Source organism: Spinacia oleracea, chromosome 1, assembly GCF_020520425.1.
Source record: "Spinacia oleracea cultivar Varoflay chromosome 1, BTI_SOV_V1, whole genome shotgun sequence".
Taxonomy (NCBI): Eukaryota; Viridiplantae; Streptophyta; class Magnoliopsida; order Caryophyllales; family Amaranthaceae; genus Spinacia; species Spinacia oleracea.
Window position 1 is genome coordinate 117,009,113 of NC_079487.1, and position 22,446 is coordinate 117,031,558.

The following is a 22,446-nucleotide window of genomic DNA, read 5'->3' on the forward strand; positions in this document are numbered from 1 at the left end:
TATTTGGTACCACCACTTAGGCAAATAATAAAACACTTGACTTTCATTTGACCCACTTTTGGTGGTGATAATAAGATTTTAAAGTTGCCAAACTTCGTACACATAATAGGCAAATAATAAAACACTTACAAAGAAAAGAGTTAAGTAAACGATAATAATCCAAAATCAACTAACAAGACCCTTAGATATAAATTATCCGCATAGCATTAAAGTGAATTATCCAAAAGCAGCAGTAAACATTACCACCAAAAAATCCGACACAAATCTTAAACATTAGATAATCCGGCTAATAAACAGTTTCCAAGAGTTACATAATATTACTACGAGAATCATCAGATGCCTTTCAAGTACAGGTGATTGCTGACAATGCTTCCTCCTTTGCTTCATTAAATTCCGAGAGAAAGTCTTCCATTAGTAGCGCTTTTCGAGCCACAACAATATTTTCCTACAACGATGAATGAATGGTAATAAGGAGCAATATATATGAGGGCTAAATACAAAGCCACTTACCATTCCATATCTTGATACGATACGAGCGGCCGATGACTTTATCCATCCCAACATTAGTACGCCGCAGCTATGACTGCAAGAAAACTAGTTGTGATTAAACGGGGGAATAAATTTTAAATGACACACAGAATGATTTAAATCCTCTGGTTCACATACTTGTCGGTGTTGTTCATAAGCTCGACTAGTTGTCTTCCCCAACTACCCATTGTGCCTAGTTCCCACTGGGGGTCATGGACATTTAACATCGTGTCGATGGCCGGGATCTGTGATGTAAAGCATTCACATCAACCCCAGAAATTGTAGTTTGTAAATGACAATCGGCGTAAAAACTTTGGAAGCAAAACATACCATATTTTTCAGAATAGACTTATGCTTCTCTTCGGGGTTGGGGTACATAGTATCCATGAACCATATGGTCTTCTCCTTCAACTCAAATGCAGCACACCACCAATGGTCATCGTCCAATACAGGAACAAAAATCTGATTCCATCATATTACCACAGGAATTATTAGTTATTTGTTTATTCAGAGAACATGTGAAAGGAGAATGTTAAAACTAGGAAAAATACCACACAAATCTGGGATGCAGTTATGTCACGAAGAGGTTGGCCGTGCTTCTTTGCCAGATGTTCAAAAGGATCCTTATTCGTAATTACCCTCATCTGTAATATAAAATGATGTTCAATAAATATATTCTGGTGTAAACCCTAAACACCTAAAACTTAAAAATGTGATTTTAATAATTAAAAATGTGATTTACGAATTCAAACTTAAAAGTGTGATTTAAATAATAAAAAATGTGATTTAAGGCGTAATAATTCAATTCAAGGCGTAATTACCGCAAATGTTGGGTCAAGCATAATTCTCCGACTCTTGCCTTCGTAATCCATTGCCCACTTTTTCATATACATCTCCGAAGCCATCCTTACATAGTCAGCACTGACCCTCGCTCTTGTATGCAAGACCCCATAGCATTCTCTTTGGGTTGCACTCCTGCCATCGCAGGTAATCATGACTTGTCCTGGACTGCAAAACAGGACTGCTTTAGTTAAGGTATTAAATGAAATGGGATCATATTCTTATAAGTTGATTAACTTACTTAGCCTCGTCTCTCAAATCTTTCCATCTCTTAACGAACGCAGTGATGTCATTAACCGGACCTGTGACCCTTTGGTTTGTACCAGACACGAAATCTCCCGAAAATACTGTTGCAGATGGAATATGAGTTCGGTGTCCTAAACTCCTCCTCCTCCTTGGTCCTCCTCCTCCAGCAGCGGCCTCTTCATTGTCACGCGCATCCTCATTCAACTCCTCATCATTGTCACGCGCATCCTCATTCAACTCCTTACTAGTCAATGGGTCGTCCTGATTCAACTCCTTATTGTTCCCAGGATCATTCTCGTTATTGGCATGATACTCTTCATGACGTTGTGCTAATACGGATTGAAGAGATTCATTTGCAACTTTGCCAATGACATCAGTACCTGATACTTGATGGTGATTGTCAATGTGCAACATATCGTCGACAGCGGCCATCTTCTTGTTGATCTCTTGTTGCTCTGTTTGGGTTCTTTGTGAGGTTGGATTGATTATCCTTGGACTTCCCAGTTGCTCAAGAGACGTGAATGGTTGATTCAAACCAAGATCAAGATCTTGTATATCGTCAGCAAAATGATGAGCCGGAGAATGGATATGGAACTGGTCATGTATGGGAAAGCCAAAGGGTCTTGTGTTGTCCCGTGCCGTTTGCAACTTATCAATCTTCTCCTCCAGCCTCTCTAGGTAAGGTGTGATCAACTTCATAATCTGTACCATATATGGAAGATGACCAAATTTTAGTGTGTATACTCGAACGATTTATACAATGTAAAAATATAAATGCGTAGATGAATTACATACATTATTTACTAGCCTTGTATCCTCGCAATCCTCATCTTCATCTTCCTGCGAGATGGGTGTAATTTTGTCTCTGGCGAGTCGGGGATGTGGTTCCCCATATGCAATGTCCAGTGACTGCCACAATAAACATTAAACATTTCCATAAATAATAACCAATAACCAGAATAAGTTTGCTACACATGATTTTAATGTTGTGTTGTGATTCATTGTAAAAGGATCAACTTACTGATAGCTTTCCGTAGTCGTCAGTTTCCTTCTTGTCCAAATCCCTAGCCAGGAAGACATGCTCAGTTGTCCAAACTCCTATCCTTGGGAACTCGTTCCACGACAGAGGAGGCCTGTTCAAATGATCTAGGTAGAATATCTGTTCACCAAAATGTTTAATCAAAAATTATTTAAATAATACGAAAAGTAACATTCACTATGGGGAAAAAAGGTTTGGAAAAGTACCAAGAGGAACAGGGTACAACCACCACATCCCGCCACGAACCCAGCTTTGTCAAACTTCTCAGCAAACTCAGAAGACTTAGTCATAAGCCACTCATGGGCAAACGTACACCAATCATATTCAATTGACATGTCTGCCACAGTACACGCTTGCATCAAGGGCTTAGACATATATGATCCATCAGTCGAAGGACATATGACCAGACCCAAGAGCGCCATCAAGAAAGCAGTACGGAATTCGCTACGGGCCGATTCGGTTTCTAGCTGGGTGACGTTGCCATCTTCATCCTCTTCGACTAACGCATCGATGACTGAACGTAAAGAAACCATTTCCTTTCCCTCCCCATTCACCATTGAGAATTTCCGAGCCACCTTCGCAGCCTTAACAACCAACGCCGGACTATCAACCACGTCGAAGGGAACCGTCTTACCTCCCATTGGGAGATCAAATATGCATTTCCATTGTGTTGGAGACAACGGTAAGACTCTGCCATCACCTGCAACCAAGGTCTGGGCAACTCCATCCACCCTAGTCATTAACCAATAGCAGAACTGTCGCGAGAGTTGGGTCAACTTCAACATTAGCATCCCACCAAAACCCATTTGTTTAACAACTTCAATTCTAGAAGCATCAAACCTTTTGATCAACTTCGAAAATGCATCAACACGGCAAATGACCGCTGGTTGCTGTAAACATGAAAAGCGTATGGTCATATAAAAAACATTCCTGTACAACTAGAAATGAATAATGGGACACTTAGTTTTAATGAATACAGTTTCATCATTTAGATAAAGTTCACTGACTAACCTTGTTGCGACATTTTTGTAGTTGCGTCGCAACACATAACTCTTCCCTCTTAACTTGTTCCCCGTTTGACAGACCTGACAGACCTTTGGTTCTTCTCACAACGTATTGCTGCTCCTGAATACCAATAACAGATATATTTAGAATTCACCAATCAACAGGGGAACCAATTACAATGACTCACTCCTGCTGCATTGCTTTACCTGTGGCCGTGGCTTTGGGGTAGGAAGTCGTCTCCTTTTCAGACCTTGCTTGGGTAATACTTTCCGAGACACTTGTTGTTTGTATCCCCTCTTAATTGGATGTGTCTCTCGCTCTGGCACTTCATCGTACTCCTCATCAGAATTCTCAACTTCATCATAGTTAGTCTCCTCAGCTTCATAGTCTTCATCACCCTCATCTTGACTTTCGTCTTCGTACGAATCTTCATCTACGACCGCCCTACTCTTTTTCGTTGGCGGTTTATGAATAGGAAGTACACTCAAGTCACTGGTGAAGTACTTACACAGTTCATCATCCCCAAAGTCCTCGAAGGATTTATGTTTTTTGTATTTGGACTTTGAAGTTCCCTCATATTCAATGACATTATTCCCCATTTTTCTCTTCGTATGCCTATGAACTAGTCCCTTCCTCATGACACTGTGAAAATAATAAATAGGGACACAAAATCAAATACTTATACTCATCTCAAATTACCAACAACAAACACACAAAAAAACCAAACATTACGCAAAATGGGTAACTACAAGTACTTTATATATGCATCTCAAATCACCAACAACGGACACAAAAAGTACCATACAGTAATCAATTTGACTACAGCACTTCAGTTTTACCAAACCCAATTTAGAAACGAGAAATGTACAACTGGGCCTTTAGAAATAGTTGAGTACAACTACTCAATACTGATGTCAATTCCCCAACAAAGAACGCAAAAACTAACCATACATTACTCAATTTGTAAGAACCCTAATTTAGGAACCCTAATTTATAAACAACATCTTTTGAATTGGGTCTTCTCATAAACTTTACTACAATTACTATGTACTACTGTCAAATCACCATACAACCAACGACAAAAACTCATACAAAATTCAATATGGATTTGTTAATTCTATTTAGGGAACCCTAAATGGAAATTGGGAACAATTGAATTGGGAACAAGTAGTGATTCAAATTGAAATACTGAAATTGTAAAGAAAATTTCGACTTTGATACCTGGGTGGTGGATTTGGTGAACGCCGTCGACAAGGCAAGTCGGAGTGGGGAAGTCGAAGAACTGCGACACTTCAGGAGAGAGAAAATACACAAGTAGAAATGACAGGAGAGAGAAAGGATTTTCCTATAATAATTTTATTTTTAAATTAAAATATGGGTTTAATATTAAGTTATTTGTACTGTCGAATCGACAAGTGTCTTTGTTTTGAATAATAACTTTTTTGAAATTTAAGTGTTAGTCAAATATCCCGCCCATAAAAAAAAACACTATAAGGACAATTTTAAGCCCCAATGGTTGGATCATTTTTTAAGGGCAAAGTACGAACTTGACATATTTGTAAAATTTAACGTACCAAATTCACCAGTATCTATCATATTTATAAAAGTATAAGTACCAAATGACGATAGTATCTAACAAAACTATACAAACGCTAGGTACCATTACAATAAAGGACATAGAGAACAGTACATAGATGTTCACTAAGGGTACCTTATAAAAATAAGTTTCAAGTCCAATAAGTTCGTTCGACATAGAGAACAGTACATAGATAAATTCACTAAGGGTACCTTATAAAAATAAGTTTCAAGTCCAATAAGTTCGTTCAGATAAATTCAGATAAGTTTCAATATGTTTCAATAAGTTCCAATAACTTTAGATAAATTCCAATTAGTTCCAATTAATTATTAATTATTAATAAATAAGTATTAATTATTTATTAGTAATTATTAATTACTTAATAATTACTGATTATTAAGTACTAATTAATACTTAATAATTAATAATTAATAACAATTATTCACTACATAATTATTTATTATGTATTAATAATTATTTATTACTACCTACATTCCTTAATGTTCTTTACACTTACTATTTGCACGACTTATTTATTCAATATTCAACGACTTATTTATTATTTTTTAATTATTAATTATTAAATATTATTAATTTATTATTACTTATTATTTACTATTTGAACCTTAATTAATGATTTATAGAAAAGTGCGAAAATGGTGTGGAAACGTGTAAGTTCAGATAAGTTCAGATAAATTCAGGTCAAATAAGTTGAACATAACGCACCCTAATGCTTCGAAACTACTAAGGGTTATGTGAAGGAAATAATGCCCAAGTATCCATTTAAGGTTAAGTAGTCTAATAAGTGTTGGTGAACCGTATGCCTAGCTAGAGGCCGGTTGTATTCCAGAAAACGGAAATATGGATCGTATCCTATCAAAGACGTAGATGTTGCCGGAAACGGAAACATGGTACGTATCAGATAATATTTTTGAAAATTGAAATATTGCCGGAGTCCTCGGAAATATTTCCGGAAATTGAAATTTATTCAGAAATAGAAATATATTGTCAAAATCGGATACATTACAAATTTGTTCGAAAACGGAAATGAATTGGGAATTATTAAATATTCTCCCAATCAATCGGAAATGAATTCCCGCATCACCAACCGAATTGCTTACAAAAGAAAATCGATATAGATCCGTTGTCATTTGTACATATCGGTTATAGGTAATTACTTTAGGGTTTGAGGGTTTAGGGTTAGGGTTAGGTATTTCATTTGTACATGTCGGTTCTACACATTAAACGTAATGGAAGGGCATAGATTTAATACAACAAAATTAAGTATGGATTACTGCACACTAATTAGGGACTTTTAAAAATTAAGTATGGATTAGGGACTTTTAAAAATTGGTACCCTAGTTATTCAAATACAGCCCACGCATGTTGAATTTGTTACATTTGTTGTACCAAATTAGGGTATCTTTGTTAAAGATTTTGGAATTTTTGTACCAAATTGGGTTATGTGTGCTGTATTTGGTACAGTATTTGTACCAAATTAGGTTTATTAGTACTTTTTAAGTCTTGAAGAATGACAGTAAGGATCGCAAAGTTGTGGTAATAACAACACATAAATATAGATTCTATCCCATTCAAACACATACACAGAAACACATACATATAGATCATTCAAATATCTGAAATGAACAACAACACATAAACAATTTCATTGTTAAACCTATTTTCCTCTTCATAGTTTTGACTTCGAAAATCACTTATCCCACCCAAGAGAATTTCGGCATAAAAGATCATCAACATTGTCAAGTCCAAGTCCATCATCACCAACATCACCAACATCACCAACATCATCTCCTCCAACTATGCTGGTGAAATACCCAACTGACCCATCTTGAGATAACATCTCAATACCCCCAGCAGAAGTGTGTGTCAACTCAACATCATCAGCGCCCTGAATAAGAATAAGTCAAATCAAAGTTAATGGTTTGGACATATGAACTGCAACGAAACAAGTACTATAAATACATTTGTAATACCTGCGTGGGAGGTTCCTGTGAGCAACCAGCAACATCATTTGTTTTGCTTCTCCTTCTCCTTATGGGTGTTTTCTTTTTTGGCTCAACACAAGAACGGTGCCTACAACTTGGTGTCCTATGTGGTTTATTTCTTGCCACAGGATCATTCACCTTGACGTTATCAGGAGGTGTTGCACATTTGTTTCGTTTGTTCACAGACTTAGGGGTACTTTTGGTGGTCCTCTTGTTTTTGGTTTGACTGCACCCATTGGTAACAGATTTTGGAGTAGTTGCCCTCTTCTTGTTGGTTTGAGACAAACCAGGAGTACCAACATCATCCTGTGTCTCATCAGCATCCATATCTTCCACACCAATCAACTGTTGATCCAACCGCTTCTCCAACACCTTCAATGTATCCATCACAATTTTAATGCACTCGGGATTCGTTGACGCCTTCAAACTGATTGGCTCGTATGCTAGCATTAATTTATCATGCTTCATGACATCTTCGGTCTTACTTGGATCATGGTACACCACCTTCACGCGCGAGTGCTTCCTTGACACATCTTTCCTCCATCTACGAAGAATATAAACATCTGGGACATCTTGAATGTCATGCATGTCATACACTTTTATAATGTGCCTGCAAAGTATACCGTCACTTCCAAACAGCTTGCATTCGCACTCCGCCAATTTAGTCTCCAAATTGAACTGCACAATATAATTCCGCCTGTACTTTGTTGAAAATTCCTTGCGGGTTTCCTTACACAACACCCACACTCTGTCCTCCAGCTTATGATGTGCAACTTCAGCTGACACCATAGTAGTCTCAAGAGAAGTAAGGTACAGTACACGATTGCACTGCTCTTGAACCTCGAGGAATTTTGCATCTGTGTACACCTTTCTAAAGGCTCTCTCAACACTAAATTGGGTGGCCAACGGGCGAACTGCCCTTTGGTCAGCTGCATCAGCCTGTTGCTCATCGTTAGCTCTAGATTCCACTGCTTTAATATAAAATGGAGCAAACTCAAACAATCGTGTGTGCTTATCAACGAACCCATCAAAGAACCTGTTTATGCTTTCGGATCTTTGAGTGCTCTTCATTCCAGCCCAAAACATCCCGTTCATAAATGCAGGCACCCACATTTCCCTTCCATGGTATAATCCTGAAATAGTAGCAAAAGGAAATCAACATAAACAAGTCTTGAACATCTTAAGGTCTGTTTTTTCTGCAGGAAAATGTGTGTCTACATGAAAATGTACCATATGGTTTTTTAATTAATGTACCATATATGAAATAATGAAAAGTATAATTATGGAATTACCTGCAAGCCAAATCTCACCCTCCAGTTTATACTTCTTGATTATATCAGTCCATTGCACTTCAAATTCATTCTTGGTAAGGCTGTTGTAAATCACATTATGAAGCTCAACTTTGAACAGCTCATAGTCATTGTATTTTCCAAGTTTGTGACTGAACTTGGTAAGTATGTGCCACAAGCACCATCGATGTCGGACATCAGGCATTACTTCTCGTAGGGCCTTCCTCATGGCAGCGTCTTGGTCAGTAAGAAAACCAATGGGTTTTTTGTTAGACATACATGACAACCACTCGGTAAATAACCATTCAAAGGTCTCTGAATCTTCATGGGATAACAATGCACACCCAAGCAGAATGGTTTGACCATGGTGATTAACCCCAACAAAGTTAGAAAATGGCAAGTCATACTCGTTTGTTAAGTAGGTGGAGTCAAACACTACAACATCTCCAAACTCTTCGTAAGCAGCTCTACTCCTAGCATCTACCCACATCACATCCTTTAATATGTTATCCTCACCCACCCTATGCTTGTGAAAGAAATTTTCATTGTCAGTAGACATCGCTTTAAAGTACTTCCACATTGCATTCCAATCTCCCTCCTTCATCTTTTCTGCCTTATCCCTAGCAATGATGTTTTGAAGATCTTTTTTGGTGAATGTCACGTTCTCAACTCCATTCCTCTCGCTAGCTAGACAGTTAAATATCTGAGGAACGTTAGCACCCGAGTTGTAGTCATTAAACAACTTCCTCTTTACAAGAGAGGTGATGTCTTCCTGTCGATACCTAGGAACATACCTAGATTTCCTCGGTGTTGGACAATGGTTCTTATGCTCATTAACTGCCCTTTTAACCACCCATTCCCCATCCTTGGTCCTGTTGCAATACATTAGAACAGGGCAATCACATTTCTTTGACCTTTTGGTGCCAAGCTCATCCCTAGTTGAGTAAACCCTTTTCCCCTCAACCCGACGCCTATACACTGCACGACCATAACATTCACACTTCCACAAGTATCCCCTCAGTTCCTTAGATTTTGCCCCCCCCCCCTTTTGCACATACGACCCTGCAGCACGGAGTATGCCAAATCCTTGTTGTCTCCCATACCTTTTGTAGTACGTATCCACTTCTTCCCAACTCTGGAATACCATCCCAACAAATGGAGGACTCACTACATCATCATCGGCTCCATTTTCTTCTTCATCATCCGTAATGTGTACTTCCTCAATTACATCCTCAATTACATCCTCATTATCATTCCCAACAAATTCAACCATATTTCTGCAACATTTTACATTTCAATTAAGTAAAAACCCCTTTCAAAACCCTAACAAAGATTATTTCAGTACCTAAAAATCATTATCTATTCTCAAGGCTTATACATTCCCACTTATTTAATTATCAATACAGATTATTATAATTCACACTTAATTAATAATCATGCCTCAATTCTTACAAATTACCAATAATTTGTTTTGCTCATAATTTGTTTTGCTCAATTACAAAACTTAATTGCAATTTATCAATAACTGATTACCCTAATTCATTAATTGAATATGCAAAATTCATATATTGATTTACATAATTAAGACAAGCACATACCTTAAACTTGCTCAATGATGTGCGACCAACTGTTGATTTTTGTAGGAATACCAAATTCAACTCTGCTTTCTTTATCTCTCCTAAAACAATAAACCCCTAAAATTCTTTTTACACTGTACTTTCTATTTTCCCGCCCTTCTATTTCCATAATTTCCCCCCTTTTTTTGGGATATTTTGGCAGGCCAATAACGTGTCGGAATAAGGGGAACCAATCTCCTCTGACAATAGGACCTTGAAAAGGTAAAAAATATTCTCAAGATTTCGTATTATCTTATTGACTTTCTTCGTAAAATTATTATGGTACATAATACGTACCAAATATAATTTTTTTTGAATATAGTATTATTTTAATACCAAATATAGTTCATTTCACATTTGGTATAAATAAAATACCTGAATTTATGTCGGGTCGTAAATTTGGTACATATATCATACCGTTCCCTAAAATCTGGTACGGAATGGTACAACTGAAGTACCAACCTAAGTTTTTAGTATCATATGTTAACTTCTTTGTTACATATCTAAAGTATGGTACATATATAGTACCAATATCTATATTGGTACACATACAGTATATTCTTTTTTTTACCAGTTAATCAATGGTACTTGTTACGTCCAAATGTAGTATATTTTGTCTTTCATAAATCGATACATTTCCATTTATGAATACATTTTCATCTTCAAGTTAATACTCTTTGAATTTCGACTTTAATTTCAATGAAGAACCAAACTTCAAATACATTTTCAATCAGTTGAAAATTGGGAGTATTGGGGTTCTCTATAAGTTGGTACTCCCTTATCTCCATCTCCCCTTATCTTTCTCTCTGATTTTGTTCTGGTTTCTTTCTCTCTCCTGTTGAAGCAACAGAGGAACGCTTGCCTTCGAAGGAATTTCGTGGAAATATTTCCCTCCAACTTTTCGCGAAAATCTTTCCTGCAATTTGGCGAAATTTTCCCACCATGATTTCCCCCCTCAAATTTCAGCACATCCCGTTCCCCGTTACGGTGCAAAAGTACCATTCCAGCTCATTTTGGACACTTCTCCTTTAAATTTTAAGCAGTTTATATTTTTATAATGGTACTTGTGTCCATTTTGGACGCAAGCCATTATGGGCTGAGGTATATATAGGAGAGGAAGTCTTGCTCCATAATGGCTTGTGTCCAATCTGGACACAAGTGGGGGCATTATGGTATTTTCACCGTAAAAAGAGAGAGGCCCACTTGGAAATAACGGACTCCGTTATTCATTGCTGGCAAAAATTTCAGATTTCAAAATTTTTGAATTTGAGGTATTTAATACTCACATTGTCTCTCTCCTCCTTGTTATTCTCTCTCCTCCTTCAAAGCAGTCCTTCTTCCTCGTGCTCCTCCTGCAGTGAAGACGAGCAAGAAATTCAGATTTCGGGAATTTTGGGCAAAAAATTCACACCTCCATTTTCAAGACGAGCTAAAAAATTCACACCTCCATTTTCAAGACGAGCTAGGATTGTTCGTTAATTTGGTGAATTCGTGAAAAGCAATTGCGCTGGAGGAAGAATTATTTGTCATCAAGAGGTAAAACCCTAAAACCCAAATCGAAAATTTAAAAAGTTATTGTATTTAGGCTTATTGGAGGGTTTAGGGTTGTAATCCTAATTGTTAAAGTCGTCTAATTTTAAGAATTTCTGGGTTTCAGTTAGTTAGGGTTTCTGGTTTAATTGCTGCATGTTTTAGTTCGTTTATTAATAATCGTTTTTTAATATTTGTTTAGGGTTTTGTAGGCTGTTGGTGGAATTAGGAGTATGAATAATGGTTGTTTTGTAACTGGGTTTTGATATTTGAACAAATTTGGTATATTTGATGTCGCCTAAATTTTGGAAATTTGTTAAAAATAGTGTTGATAATATGGAGAATAGTACTTAAAATATAGAATTATTTTTAAAAAGGATCATAATTTTATATTGATCCTAAAATGGTACTGAAAGTGTTTGACAGTTTGGTATCGCAAATGAGATTTGGATTGGTAGATTTGTACCAAACTAGGTCTAATTACTGGTCTAATTATGTGTGGATGTTTATATGTGTGCATTTTAAAAGTAATTGCAGTGTGAAGTTTTGGAATGTTGTGAATTTCTTGTGTTTAGTTTACGTTGTTATTGTAGTCATTAAGTTTTATAATTTTTTAGGAAAATGGGTAAACGTAATGCTCCACTTCCAAAGGAGAAAAAAACAGAGGAAGACGTTGTTAAGAGAAAGGGCGTGTCTACAAGGGCAGGAGCACGAACGGTAATTAAGAATGCTATTGTATTAAATAGAAGAATCCAATTCTAATCCAATTCTATTTTTAATATTCAGACATAAGTAAACTTGTTGTGTTGTGTGTGTAGAGAACAACTGCATGTGGACTAAAGGCAGTGGAAGGTTCTTCCAGTGGAAATAAGAGAAAAGTCTATGATGCGGAGATTAGTGGAGAGGAGGAGCCACGTACAGAGAGCAACGATGACGAGGACGTCGTTAGTATTCATAACTTAACCACTACTATTAGACCGATGGTTTGTTGAATTGTTAACTACCTATTTCATGGATATCTATTTTGTGATTGAAAATTAATCAGAACAAATGTTTATGATCAATTCTTACATGGTTTTGATTTAGTGGGCATTGTTGTATGCATCTTAGTTGAGTGTAGGTGCTCAGGTGAAGAAATCGGAGACTGTTGTGTCCACCAGGCTGAGGAAAGGCATGCATGAGAATGATAGGATTGAGGTGTTTTCAAAGTTGGTGTCACTGTTGGATGACAGTCGAAGGGATTTAGTTAGAAAAATGGGGTTTGGAGCCCTCCTCACCGTGAAACTGCGCAACCTGTCCCCAGAATTTGCCTACTGGTTAGTGACCAGGGTAGATGGTGCTAATGGGGTGTTTTATGGTGGGGGCGATATGGAATTCAGCCTGGATCCCATCCAATTTAACTGTGTTTTGGGGCTGCCTATGGGTACTCAGCCTGTACCATCTCTTAATGGAAACCTAGACACACGCCATAGGAATATAGCAGACCATATTGTTCAGATGTATGGGGATAGTGGTGGGGTTTCTGTTCAGAAAGCTTGGGAATTTGCAGTTGGAATGAGGGATGGACAGGGTAAGGCGGTGGCTACTATTGTCCCAATTGTAACAAGAGAGGAGGAATTTGAATTTAGAATAGCCTTTATGATTGTTATACTGGAGCTGGTGTTGTGCCCAAGCACAGACGGGTTTACCTTGGCGGGAAGGTTGTTACCTGCCGCATCGGTAGCACCGGAGTCAAATTCATATGATTGGTGCACGTTCTGTTTAGAGTGGCTAAAGATATGGTGCAAAATGTTTGCACATCAGTTTGATCAGCATGGAGTTGTTTCTGGATTGGGGGGCTGCAGCCTATTTTTGACGGTTGGTATAACTGAAAATATTTTTATTTATTGTGTATAATTTTGCAAAGCTCTTATTTGATTCTGAAGCAAGTTGGTTAATGTTGTAGGTGTTCTACCTGGACCACCTGAATGTTGTTCCTAGGCAATGGTGTGTTATGCCGAGGGTGGCTGTGTGGTCCCAATCTGATGTGGATGCCCTGATAGAGGCAGACAAGAAAGCTGGAGGTGACTATGGAAGAACTCAGATGAGATGGAATACCAAAAATTTCTGTTGTGTTAGTAGTGATTCAGCAGTATAATGATTCATTCATATATGGACTGATGTTTTATTTTGATGTTCCACAACCAGTCTGTTGATGTTGCTTACGGCGAGAGACACCATCCTCGATTGCCAAGAGATATGCGGGGTTCCTACATTGCAAAAGAGGTTTAATCTATTGTTTCTAATCCAATTTGGTTTAATTAGATTATTAGTTGATTAGTTTATAAGTTTCTGGCTTCTGTCCCGCGCGCGCACTAGATATTCTGATTGTGTGATTGAAATTTGTATATAGGTTCTGAATGTTTTAACAAGCCGATTTGAGAGAATCGAGGAGCAAATGCACAACCAAGGAGAGGTTTTAAGAAGTATGAAACTTGATTTGTCAAGAATAGTAGGGGTGAGGGAACAAGATAGTGGGTTGAAGGACACTCAAAGTGGAGGTACAAGTGGTGGTAGTGTGGGTGGTGTGGCTGTTTGCCCTGCTCTCGGAGGTACGCAGACAATGAGGCCGACCACAATTCCTACGGCCACTGCACAGCAGTTTGGAGTTCCGTCGCCGGTGGGTTTTGCACCGGCCTTTGGTTCAGCTCGGGGTATTGGCACCCGAGGCTTTGGGTTCCCTCCTCCTTCCACTTCAGTCTCTCCAGTTTTGGTGAGTGATCCTATAACCCCTGGTCCTTCTTCTGCGGTTACCTCAGATGTTCTTGGATTTATGGCTCCCTCTTCCTCTGATTGTTCTGTCCCTACGAAATCTATGACCACGCTACAGACTGAAGTACAATCTCCTGCTCAGAAGCCGGTACATTTTCTTACACTACTGTGAATGAACAATCCAAGATATACTTATCTTAGATAATTTTAATGTTGGGTTATATACATATCCAAATTGCACAGGTAATCACCACTGAAATTTTAAAGGGAGTTTCACCTCTTAGGAGCTCCCGGAAGAGTCGTACTGATATGGAGAAGGAATTGGTTGCTTTCATCAAGGAGTGCCAGGGAAATAGCAAGTAAATGTCAAACTTTTTAGTAAATTATGATTATTAATGTATTTGTATTTTGTTAATGTTTACAAGTTTTAACTTGGAATACGACAGTTGATTATCCTTCAATTGATCAATATATGCAGGGATGAAGGACCAGAGTTGATTGAGTTCGATGGTTTATGTCTAAGCAAATATCAGATGTATCGAATGGTAGCAATGGATGAGTATACGGGGATAGAATACGTCAAGGTGGCTAGTAAGATGTATACTAGCAGGTGGAAGGCAGAATTGGGTGCCGGTAGAGGACGAAGTGTAATGCTTGAACCTGGTTTCGGGGTTAGTTTTCAGACGTATTTCTCATCTATGTTATCATGATCTGATAATTTTTTTGTAAACGTATCTTGAGGTAATTAGTACACCTTCTAATTGTGGCAGGTTAAGGTACAAACAAACGAACCCCCTCAGTCTCTTGTAGCCCCATTCGGTGCCCCCTTTGAAAACCTCGTCATTCGGGAAATGTTTGTGGTATGTGAGATAACATCACATTCTAAATTAAATACATTTGTGATAATTATTGGTAAATTTTTAATTTACCATTTAACTTATCGTATCTATTTTGCAATTCATGCCAGGTTGTAGTACCCGTGTTGCACATGTACTTCACACTTCCACCGCACACACATTGGTATTGTGTTGCATTATCCATGAAGGATAAGCGGATTTGGGTCCTTGATCCTACATCAGACGAGCCTTTGTCTGAGCACGGTCGTCTGATTAGCCACATGGTAATGATTGTATCTAAAAACATTTAATAATTATCGCATACATTTCATACATATGATTGACTTGTTATTCTTGTAGTTCAAGTACTTGGACACCCTGTTTTACTCTAAAGACGAGTCATGGGTAAAGGATGGACTGAGTGGATGGGGGGTTGACCTTGTTTCTGTCCCACCAAGCGATGAGTAAGTAACCCAACGCAATCGCTTCGCGTAAATATAAGTTGGTTTGTTTATATAAGGATTATATGGTTTGATCACTGTAATGCAGTGTGTCAAGTTGTGTTGTAATGCTAGCATGGATAAAGGACATAGTCCAACGCAACAAAATTTCTCCCACATTCCAACCGGTACGTTCATTTAGTTCCATGTGTTTAGTTGTGTGTGTTCTTGAAAACAATAGTCCTGTAGTAATGCTATCATATTTATTTGCTATCATCATCAGGGTGCAATAGAGGATGCAAGGGTATCACTTGCTGTTGATGACATCTTGTGCGAGTTGAATGTGAGGAGACCTGAGGTGTACGACCTTATTTCTGGGAGGCAAGTCCGTGTGTAGACCGTGTTTACGTGCTTGAACTTAAGTTTTTGGATGTAATTTGGATGTATTTTGGATGTATTTCGGCAACTCTGTTGCATTTGAATTCTGGTACTTAGTTTGGAAGTTAGTTTGGAAGTTTGTGTGGAAGTTAGTTTATGACCAAACATTTGATGTTGTATGTTTATATTTCTACTGTGAACTAAGGGGTCTTTTGTTTTAAAGGAATCCAGGTAGAAATAAGATATTTATGCGCCAATTAAGATCCCTGATTTGTAGTTATGTATGAAATCAATCAGATAAATGAACACAAGTAGTGAAATGCACACAGGTAGTGAAATGCAGGTCAACTTTGGTATACGACATTTGTCAACTTTGGTATATGTCATTTGTCAACTTTGGTATGAGTATGACATTTGCCAACTTGGCTTTGGTACAGTTCATGTAGTCCTAAATTCAAGTTTGGTACAATACATTTAACCAGAACTTTGACTTTGGTACGTTTTCATGTCGTAACACGATTTGGTACATTAAATGTAGCCAGAACATCGAATTTGGTACATTAGATGTACCAAGAACTTCGACTTCAAGTAAACCCATTATATTTGCTACACTTTTGGTGGTGATAATAAGATTTTAAAGTTGCCAAACTTCGTACACTTCTTATTTGGTACCACCACTTAGGCAAATAATAAAACACTTGACTTTCATTTGACCCACTTTTGGTGGTGATAATAAGATTTTAAAGTTGCCAAACTTCGTACACATAATAGGCAAATAATAAAACACTTACAAAGAAAAGAGTTAAGTAAACGATAATAATCCAAAATCAACTAACAAGACCCTTAGATATAAATTATCCGCATAGCATTAAAGTGAATTATCCAAAAGCAGCAGTAAACATTACCACCAAAAAATCCGACACAAATCTTAAACATTAGATAATCCGGCTAATAAACAGTTTCCAAGAGTTACATAATATTACTACGAGAATCATCAGATGCCTTTCAAGTACAGGTGATTGCTGACAATGCTTCCTCCTTTGCTTCATTAAATTCCGAGAGAAAGTCTTCCATTAGTAGCGCTTTTCGAGCCACAACAATATTTTCCTACAACGATGAATGAATGGTAATAAGGAGCAATATATATGAGGGCTAAATACAAAGCCACTTACCATTCCATATCTTGATACGATACGAGCGGCCGATGACTTTATCCATCCCAACATTAGTACGCCGCAGCTATGACTGCAAGAAAACTAGTTGTGATTAAACGGGGGAATAAATTTTAAATGACACACAGAATGATTTAAATCCTCTGGTTCACATACTTGTCGGTGTTGTTCATAAGCTCGACTAGTTGTCTTCCCCAACTACCCATTGTGCCTAGTTCCCACTGGGGGTCATGGACATTTAACATCGTGTCGATGGCCGGGATCTGTGATGTAAAGCATTCACATCAACCCCAGAAATTGTAGTTTGTAAATGACAATCGGCGTAAAAACTTTGGAAGCAAAACATACCATATTTTTCAGAATAGACTTATGCTTCTCTTCGGGGTTGGGGTACATAGTATCCATGAACCATATGGTCTTCTCCTTCAACTCAAATGCAGCACACCACCAATGGTCATCGTCCAATACAGGAACAAAAATCTGATTCCATCATATTACCACAGGAATTATTAGTTATTTGTTTATTCAGAGAACATGTGAAAGGAGAATGTTAAAACTAGGAAAAATACCACACAAATCTGGGATGCAGTTATGTCACGAAGAGGTTGGCCGTGCTTCTTTGCCAGATGTTCAAAAGGATCCTTATTCGTAATTACCCTCATCTGTAATATAAAATGATGTTCAATAAATATATTCTGGTGTAAACCCTAAACACCTAAAACTTAAAAATGTGATTTTAATAATTAAAAATGTGATTTACGAATTCAAACTTAAAAGTGTGATTTAAATAATAAAAAATGTGATTTAAGGCGTAATAATTCAATTCAAGGCGTAATTACCGCAAATGTTGGGTCAAGCATAATTCTCCGACTCTTGCCTTCGTAATCCATTGCCCACTTTTTCATATACATCTCCGAAGCCATCCTTACATAGTCAGCACTGACCCTCGCTCTTGTATGCAAGACCCCATAGCATTCTCTTTGGGTTGCACTCCTGCCATCGCAGGTAATCATGACTTGTCCTGGACTGCAAAACAGGACTGCTTTAGTTAAGGTATTAAATGAAATGGGATCATATTCTTATAAGTTGATTAACTTACTTAGCCTCGTCTCTCAAATCTTTCCATCTCTTAACGAACGCAGTGATGTCATTAACCGGACCTGTGACCCTTTGGTTTGTACCAGACACGAAATCTCCCGAAAATACTGTTGCAGATGGAATATGAGTTCGGTGTCCTAAACTCCTCCTCCTCCTTGGTCCTCCTCCTCCAGCAGCGGCCTCTTCATTGTCACGCGCATCCTCATTCAACTCCTCATCATTGTCACGCGCATCCTCATTCAACTCCTTACTAGTCAATGGGTCGTCCTGATTCAACTCCTTATTGTTCCCAGGATCATTCTCGTTATTGGCATGATACTCTTCATGACGTTGTGCTAATACGGATTGAAGAGATTCATTTGCAACTTTGCCAATGACATCAGTACCTGATACTTGATGGTGATTGTCAATGTGCAACATATCGTCGACAGCGGCCATCTTCTTGTTGATCTCTTGTTGCTCTGTTTGGGTTCTTTGTGAGGTTGGATTGATTATCCTTGGACTTCCCAGTTGCTCAAGAGACGTGAATGGTTGATTCAAACCAAGATCAAGATCTTGTATATCGTCAGCAAAATGATGAGCCGGAGAATGGATATGGAACTGGTCATGTATGGGAAAGCCAAAGGGTCTTGTGTTGTCCCGTGCCGTTTGCAACTTATCAATCTTCTCCTCCAGCCTCTCTAGGTAAGGTGTGATCAACTTCATAATCTGTACCATATATGGAAGATGACCAAATTTTAGTGTGTATACTCGAACGATTTATACAATGTAAAAATATAAATGCGTAGATGAATTACATACATTATTTACTAGCCTTGTATCCTCGCAATCCTCATCTTCATCTTCCTGCGAGATGGGTGTAATTTTGTCTCTGGCGAGTCGGGGATGTGGTTCCCCATATGCAATGTCCAGTGACTGCCACAATAAACATTAAACATTTCCATAAATAATAACCAATAACCAGAATAAGTTTGCTACACATGATTTTAATGTTGTGTTGTGATTCATTGTAAAAGGATCAACTTACTGATAGCTTTCCGTAGTCGTCAGTTTCCTTCTTGTCCAAATCCCTAGCCAGGAAGACATGCTCAGTTGTCCAAACTCCTATCCTTGGGAACTCGTTCCACGACAGAGGAGGCCTGTTCAAATGATCTAGGTAGAATATCTGTTCACCAAAATGTTTAATCAAAAATTATTTAAATAATACGAAAAGTAACATTCACTATGGGGAAAAAAGGTTTGGAAAAGTACCAAGAGGAACAGGGTACAACCACCACATCCCGCCACGAACCCAGCTTTGTCAAACTTCTCAGCAAACTCAGAAGACTTAGTCATAAGCCACTCATGGGCAAACGTACACCAATCATATTCAATTGACATGTCTGCCACAGTACACGCTTGCATCAAGGGCTTAGACATATATGATCCATCAGTCGAAGGACATATGACCAGACCCAAGAGCGCCATCAAGAAAGCAGTACGGAATTCGCTACGGGCCGATTCGGTTTCTAGCTGGGTGACGTTGCCATCTTCATCCTCTTCGACTAACGCATCGATGACTGAACGTAAAGAAACCATTTCCTTTCCCTCCCCATTCACCATTGAGAATTTCCGAGCCACCTTCGCAGCCTTAACAACCAACGCCGGACTATCAACCACGTCGAAGGGAACCGTCTTACCTCCCATTGGGAGATCAAATATGCATTTCCATTGTGTTGGAGACAACGGTAAGACTCTGCCATCACCTGCAACCAAGGTCTGGGCAACTCCATCCACCCTAGTCATTAACCAATAGCAGAACTGTCGCGAGAGTTGGGTCAACTTCAACATTAGCATCCCACCAAAACCCATTTGTTTAACAACTTCAATTCTAGAAGCATCAAACCTTTTGATCAACTTCGAAAATGCATCAACACGGCAAATGACCGCTGGTTGCTGTAAACATGAAAAGCGTATGGTCATATAAAAAACATTCCTGTACAACTAGAAATGAATAATGGGACACTTAGTTTTAATGAATACAGTTTCATCATTTAGATAAAGTTCACTGACTAACCTTGTTGCGACATTTTTGTAGTTGCGTCGCAACACATAACTCTTCCCTCTTAACTTGTTCCCCGTTTGACAGACCTGACAGACCTTTGGTTCTTCTCACAACGTATTGCTGCTCCTGAATACCAATAACAGATATATTTAGAATTCACCAATCAACAGGGGAACCAATTACAATGACTCACTCCTGCTGCATTGCTTTACCTGTGGCCGTGGCTTTGGGGTAGGAAGTCGTCTCCTTTTCAGACCTTGCTTGGGTAATACTTTCCGAGACACTTGTTGTTTGTATCCCCTCTTAATTGGATGTGTCTCTCGCTCTGGCACTTCATCGTACTCCTCATCAGAATTCTCAACTTCATCATAGTTAGTCTCCTCAGCTTCATAGTCTTCATCACCCTCATCTTGACTTTCGTCTTCGTACGAATCTTCATCTACGACCGCCCTACTCTTTTTCGTTGGCGGTTTATGAATAGGAAGTACACTCAAGTCACTGGTGAAGTACTTACACAGTTCATCATCCCCAAAGTCCTCGAAGGATTTATGTTTTTTGTATTTGGACTTTGAAGTTCCCTCATATTCAATGACATTATTCCCCATTTTTCTCTTCGTATGCCTATGAACTAGTCCCTTCCTCATGACACTGTGAAAATAATAAATAGGGACACAAAATCAAATACTTATACTCATCTCAAATTACCAACAACAAACACACAAAAAAACCAAACATTACGCAAAATGGGTAACTACAAGTACTTTATATATGCATCTCAAATCACCAACAACGGACACAAAAAGTACCATACAGTAATCAATTTGACTACAGCACTTCAGTTTTACCAAACCCAATTTAGAAACGAGAAATGTACAACTGGGCCTTTAGAAATAGTTGAGTACAACTACTCAATACTGATGTCAATTCCCCAACAAAGAACGCAAAAACTAACCATACATTACTCAATTTGTAAGAACCCTAATTTAGGAACCCTAATTTATAAACAACATCTTTTGAATTGGGTCTTCTCATAAACTTTACTACAATTACTATGTACTACTGTCAAATCACCATACAACCAACGACAAAAACTCATACAAAATTCAATATGGATTTGTTAATTCTATTTAGGGAACCCTAAATGGAAATTGGGAACAATTGAATTGGGAACAAGTAGTGATTCAAATTGAAATACTGAAATTGTAAAGAAAATTTCGACTTTGATACCTGGGTGGTGGATTTGGTGAACGCCGTCGACAAGGCAAGTCGGAGTGGGGAAGTCGAAGAACTGCGACACTTCAGGAGAGAGAAAATACACAAGTAGAAATGACAGGAGAGAGAAAGGATTTTCCTATAATAATTTTATTTTTAAATTAAAATATGGGTTTAATATTAAGTTATTTGTACTGTCGAATCGACAAGTGTCTTTGTTTTGAATAATAACTTTTTTGAAATTTAAGTGTTAGTCAAATATCCCGCCCATAAAAAAAAACACTATAAGGACAATTTTAAGCCCCAATGGTTGGATCATTTTTTAAGGGCAAAGTACGAACTTGACATATTTGTAAAATTTAACGTACCAAATTCACCAGTATCTATCATATTTATAAAAGTATAAGTACCAAATGACGATAGTATCTAACAAAACTATACAAACGCTAGGTACCATTACAATAAAGGACATAGAGAACAGTACATAGATGTTCACTAAGGGTACCTTATAAAAATAAGTTTCAAGTCCAATAAGTTCGTTCGACATAGAGAACAGTACATAGATAAATTCACTAAGGGTACCTTATAAAAATAAGTTTCAAGTCCAATAAGTTCGTTCAGATAAATTCAGATAAGTTTCAATATGTTTCAATAAGTTCCAATAACTTTAGATAAATTCCAATTAGTTCCAATTAATTATTAATTATTAATAAATAAGTATTAATGATTTATTAGTAATTATTAATTACTTAATAATTACTGATTATTAAGTACTAATTAATACTTAATAATTAATAATTAATAACAATTATTCACTACATAATTATTTATTATGTATTA

General features: G+C 37.8%; 3 protein-coding genes across 4 annotated transcripts; 2 read left to right on the plus strand and 1 right to left on the minus strand.

Annotated features, from left to right (window-relative positions):
* Window positions 1–6,945: 6,945 nt before the first annotated feature.
* Window positions 6,946–9,802, minus strand: LOC130465635 (protein FAR1-RELATED SEQUENCE 5-like). The gene is made up of 3 exons (XM_056834471.1): window positions 8,533–9,802; window positions 7,229–8,373; window positions 6,946–7,143 (listed from the first exon to the last, which is right to left on the minus strand). Exons 1-3 carry the CDS (start codon window positions 9,800–9,802, stop codon window positions 6,946–6,948), a joined length of 2,613 nt encoding a protein of 870 aa, XP_056690449.1.
* Window positions 9,803–12,500: 2,698 nt separating this feature from the next.
* On the plus strand, window positions 12,501–13,812 carry LOC130466162 (uncharacterized). The gene is made up of 3 exons (XM_056834863.1): window positions 12,501–12,658; window positions 12,786–13,532; window positions 13,621–13,812. The coding sequence occupies exons 1-3, from the start codon at window positions 12,656–12,658 to the stop codon at window positions 13,810–13,812; spliced, it is 942 nt and encodes a 313-aa protein (XP_056690841.1). The 5' UTR covers window positions 12,501–12,655.
* On the plus strand, window positions 13,805–16,434 carry LOC130466161 (uncharacterized). 2 transcript variants are annotated; one of them, XM_056834862.1, is made up of 10 exons: window positions 13,805–13,940; window positions 14,068–14,427; window positions 14,545–14,574; window positions 14,670–14,785; window positions 14,905–15,097; window positions 15,197–15,286; window positions 15,394–15,546; window positions 15,623–15,726; window positions 15,812–15,890; window positions 15,986–16,434. In XM_056834862.1, the coding sequence occupies exons 1-10, from the start codon at window positions 13,848–13,850 to the stop codon at window positions 16,097–16,099; spliced, it is 1,332 nt and encodes a 443-aa protein (XP_056690840.1). In that variant the 5' UTR covers window positions 13,805–13,847; the 3' UTR covers window positions 16,100–16,434. The 2 variants fall into 2 exon arrangements, with proteins under 2 accessions (XP_056690840.1, XP_056690839.1); XM_056834861.1 differs by having other exon boundaries at window positions 14,068–14,574.
* The last annotated feature ends 6,012 nt before the right edge of the window (window positions 16,435–22,446 follow it).